This window comes from Salvelinus sp. IW2-2015, linkage group LG11, assembly GCF_002910315.2.
Source record: "Salvelinus sp. IW2-2015 linkage group LG11, ASM291031v2, whole genome shotgun sequence".
Lineage (NCBI taxonomy): Eukaryota > Metazoa > Chordata > Actinopteri > Salmoniformes > Salmonidae > Salvelinus > Salvelinus sp. IW2-2015.
In genome coordinates, this window is record NC_036851.1 from 17074861 (window position 1) to 17079510 (window position 4650).

The 4650-nt window shown below is 42.5% G+C and overlaps 1 protein-coding gene across 3 annotated transcripts in view; it reads left to right on the forward strand.

The window, feature by feature from the left end:
• Positions 1-3686, forward strand: part of LOC111969923 (GATA-binding factor 2-like) — an 18771-nt gene extending 15085 nt beyond the window's left edge. For all 3 annotated transcript variants that reach the window (XM_070445570.1, XM_023996317.2, XM_070445569.1), the window contains exon 6: positions 1208-3686. In XM_070445570.1, coding sequence (XP_070301671.1) covers positions 1208-1507 — 300 coding nt within the window. In that variant the 3' untranslated portion in view covers positions 1508-3686. The remainder of the gene's footprint in view (positions 1-1207) is intronic.
• The last annotated feature ends 964 nt before the right edge of the window (positions 3687-4650 follow it).

The following is a 4650-nucleotide window of genomic DNA, read 5'->3' on the forward strand; positions in this document are numbered from 1 at the left end:
TCAACGATAAGCTTACGCGTTACCTGAATAAATGTAACTGACGGGATTAACCTGACATCAAGTTAAATTACGCATGTACCTGACATCAACGGTAACTGAACGCCATTACGTGAATCAACGTAACCTGACGCATTACCTGAATGCATGTAACTGACGCGTTACGCGACTGAATGATGTAATTGACGCATTACCCTGACACTCAAGTAATCGAGCATTACCGCTGGAATCAATGTAACTTGACCGCATTACGTGCCTGAATCTACGTAATGGACGCATTACCTGAATCAACGGTAATGACGCGCATTACTGTGACAAGTCAAGTAACTGGACACGCTTAACTGTCAGGGTAATGCGTCAGTTACGTTGATGTCAGGGTAATGCGTCAGTTACGTTGATGTCAGGGTAATGCGTCAGTTACGTTGATGTCAGGGTAAGGCGTCAGTTACATTGATGCGAAATTGTCTGAGAGTAGCCCTTTCAGATCCAGCATGGCTTCCAGTCCTGTGTATTCATGTTTAGTGAGATAATTATATACAATAGCCTAAAAGGCTCATGCCTTTTATTGTGGCTTGATCATCCAATGCCTGTTAAATCTGTTCCACAACATTTATGGCACATCAGATTTTTCCCCTCATGTTTTTTAAGAAGGAAACATGTTTTCCATCATAGTTGTTTAGATTTTTCTAAATTATCTAAAATTACAAATGACACTTGACATAATTGAATATAAAAATCACTGAGAGTGCAAGAAAATGTCCAATGACTAATAATTGAGTTATGAACAGTTTAAAAAAAAAMAAACACTGTTTAAAAAAAAAACTTTATTTAACTGGGCAAGTTAGTTAAGAGCAAATTCTTACTTACAATGACAGCCTACTGGGGAACAGTGGGTTAACTGCCTTGTTCAGGGGTAGAACGACAGAGTTTTGCCTTGTCAGCTCAGGGATTTGATCCAGCATCCTTTTGGTTACTGGCCCAATACTCTAACCACTAGGCTACCTGCCTCCTCTAACCCCTAGGCTACCTGCCACTCCCAGGTGGCCTATTTGATTTTGAAACCCACATAAAATTAATACGAAGCCTATATGTAGTAGCCTATATATATATATATATATATATATATTTATTTAACCTTTATTTAACTATATTACTCAAGGCTTGTCTGACTACTCCTTAGCTAACATCCCTCCTCCCTGGCTCTCCACAGGTCAACAGGCCAATGACCATGAAGAAGGAGGGCATCCAGACACGCAACCGCAAGATGTCCAGCAAGTCCAAGAGGGGCAAGCGGTCCGGAGACGGCTACGATGAGCTGTCCAAATGCATGCATGACAAGTCCTCTCCCTTCGGCGGTGGCCCCGGCCTGGCTGGACACATGACCCATATGGGCCACCTTCCCCCCTTCAGCCACTCCGGACACATGCTGCCCACTCCCACTCCCATCCACCCTTCGTTCGGCCATCCTCACCATCACTCCGGACGGTCGCCGGCCTGGGCTGAGCACTGAAACCTCCTGAAGCCCCTCCATCACCCCTCCACCATATCATCACCACGACTGCTTCTGTTTCTAGAGGGGTAATTGGGCTCACTGTCAGTAGGACATTGTTTTGCCTGGCCTCATTTAGAGAATGATGGAGAGGAGACGTGACTGAAGGGAGAGAGGACGTGAGAGGGCGAAGGTGAATCGGAACATGGGCGTGTTGAGTTGCTCCCTTCAAGTTGCCTTTTTTTACTAAGTCACTTTGGTACCCCTCCCACCCTATGAGAGAAAAGATGTGAGGTATTAGGAGAACCACTGCTTTCCCCTCCTGAACCTCTGTAGTGTAATGAGACCCCCCCCCCCCCTGTCGCCTCTGTCCTGGCTGTTGCGGACAGACTGTTGACACCGTGGGTATGAGAGACTTTCTGAACCAGCCTCCCCACACATGTACATGCATACACACACACACTGACCCCTCACATGCTGGAATACACACCACCCACCTGGTCCCCCTGGACTTTATTGGAAAAAAGAAGCAAGCAAACAGAAAGTTTATATAAAGTTAATAATTGTTATTATTGTTGTTATAATTGATGTTATACTAGTTGTTATGATAATTTATTTTCACTCTTTTTGCTTTCTTCAGAACACAAGGATATTGTTACAATTATAATTTCATTGTTATTATGTAAAGAAAAGAACACAGACTTATCTTAGACGAGACATTGTTCCTAAGCTGTACGTTTTTATGATTTTTCCATCTCACAAAATAAAGTAAATAAAGTTTTAATACTAAATAATGTCACTGAGTCCTTGAAACGTGAAATGTATCGTGTCTCTGTCTCACTCTCGCTGTCTCTCGCTCTGTCTATTGGAGTGTCAGTGTGAATTCCAGTGTCGGTGAAGAGGTTTTGATTTCTGCTATATTTCTAAGTGATATCAGATGTAATGAAGCCAGCTCTATGATCCCCAAAGCGCAGTAATGGTTTTGTTGTGCTCCTCCCCTGAGTGATGTGCTGCTGTTTATAGAAGGCTTCTTTGTGGAGCTCAGGCCCCAGGGTGCACCAGTGTGACCCAGACAGCAGGCTCCAAACCCAGGGTGAGCACAGGGCTCCCACGTCACACACTAACGCGTACACATGTCCTACAGAAATACACATTTTCGGTTCATATTACAGTTTTTTTCTATCGCTTTGGTGCAATTTTCACAAGTACAGTATGTGGTACATTTTCACAACACTTAGTACAAAACAAGGCAGTTGTTTAAAAACTCTAAGCACATTTTCAATTGACTAAGTACAACACACAAAATCACAGTCCCCTTTTTCACCAAACTTAATCAGTATTTTTTTATATGATTGTCTTCTCATTTGTTAAAATACACTTGACTATTACTTAATCCGACTGCTCATAATTGATAATCACTTAACCATTTAGTAAACCTACAGCTTTTAAACTGGTTTGCCTGTTTCACACTGCTTCACAAAAATTGTATTGGCAAAAAGAATACTGTAATACTGTGATATATACAATTTATGTAGAAGCCACTTTTATCCAACATGAAAACAGTCCACAACTCTGGTGTTGCTAGGGCCATGCTCTTATGAACTGGGCCACGTTCAGGACCAGTACAACACACAGGTACAAACAATACTGTAAAATACAATACACAGCTTCAATATAGATGGAATATGTATGATTGCCATCCCCATGAGCGTACCACCCTCCTTCACCCCATAGATGAGGCATGCAATGATTTCAATCCAGACCTATGTCAGGCTTTCTCCCCCGGTACATGAACAATGAGGACATTTACGCCGATTTCGATGAGAACTTATAGCCAAATACTCAAGACAAGCTTGATGCAAACATTAAGTTTCGTTCATTTATTTTGTTTGAATACATTGTGAAAGATGTCTTCAGTAGAAATTTGATGTTCAGTCAATTTTAGTGGGTAGTATTGCCTAATGTGAACAGTGTAATGTACAGAAATTTACAGTACTGTAGCAAATTGCATTCAAAGGACAATTTTTAAACATTTTCTATTTCTACATTTTCTATTGAATTAACTGGTTGTTGTGTGTTTTGGTGATAAAATCGATGTTCTTATGGTATTTTACAGTAAACTTATTGTTTGGATCAATGGCTGTGCAGTAAAATATGTCTCATAACAAAATGAATGCACAATAAATGGTTTTGAATATAATATTTGCTGCGTTACAAGTATTAACAGTTTGCAGTTTTGTACTAAGAGTTTGGAAAATTCCCCACATATTTTTGAAAATAGCACCAAAGTGATTGAACAAAAACGTTATTCCTTCCTTAATTCCATCTCGATTCCTCGTGTCCCTCTCCCAGAATGCACCTCTCTGGGCCACAGCGCGGTGATTGGAGTGAGAGGAAGGACAGAAGGTCTTTAGTGGGAGAGAAAAGAGGAAGGAAAGGCAATCAGGCGACCTGTGAGCAAACACATGGGAGGTTGTTTGGACCCCTCACACACAGATGTGCTTGCAGCTGAGGACTGCAGGAAATAGCTCTCAACTCTCTCTCCCTGTCTGCTGTTTTGTCTCTCTCTCTAGCACTGTTTATACCTGCCGTTAACATGCTTCCTTCATCCTGGTCTTGTTCTGATCTTGTCGGTTTACACTGATCACAATCAGATCACAATGCATCTTTACACACAATCAGAATGTGGATAAGATCAGGACCAAGGCTGCATGCATGTTAGAACCAGGTATAAACAGGACTCTCTCTCTCTCTCTCTCTCTCTCTCTCTCTCTCTCTCTCTCTCTCTCTCTCTCTCTCTCTCTCTCTCTCTCTCTCTCTCTCTCTCTCTCTCTCTCTCTCTCTCTCTCGCTCTCTCTCTCTCTCTCCTCTCTCTCTCTCTCTCTCTCTCTCGCTCTCTCTCTCTCTCTCTCTCTCGCTCTCTCTCTAGCTAAACGGAGGAACAGAGGAAACCATCAGCAGAGCCAGCAGCTAATGAGCCGGGCAGATTAGGGCCAATTCAAGGTCATCCTCAGTGACCGCCTAGCTGCCCTCACACACCCTTGGCCATGGCAAACAGGTCCTGGACAGACGCCATCAAACAGAACTAGTGCCACCCTATCCGAACTTAGACCATAACACTACCCACCCTGTTACTCTGTGTAGTACTATCAGCTTTGTCTATA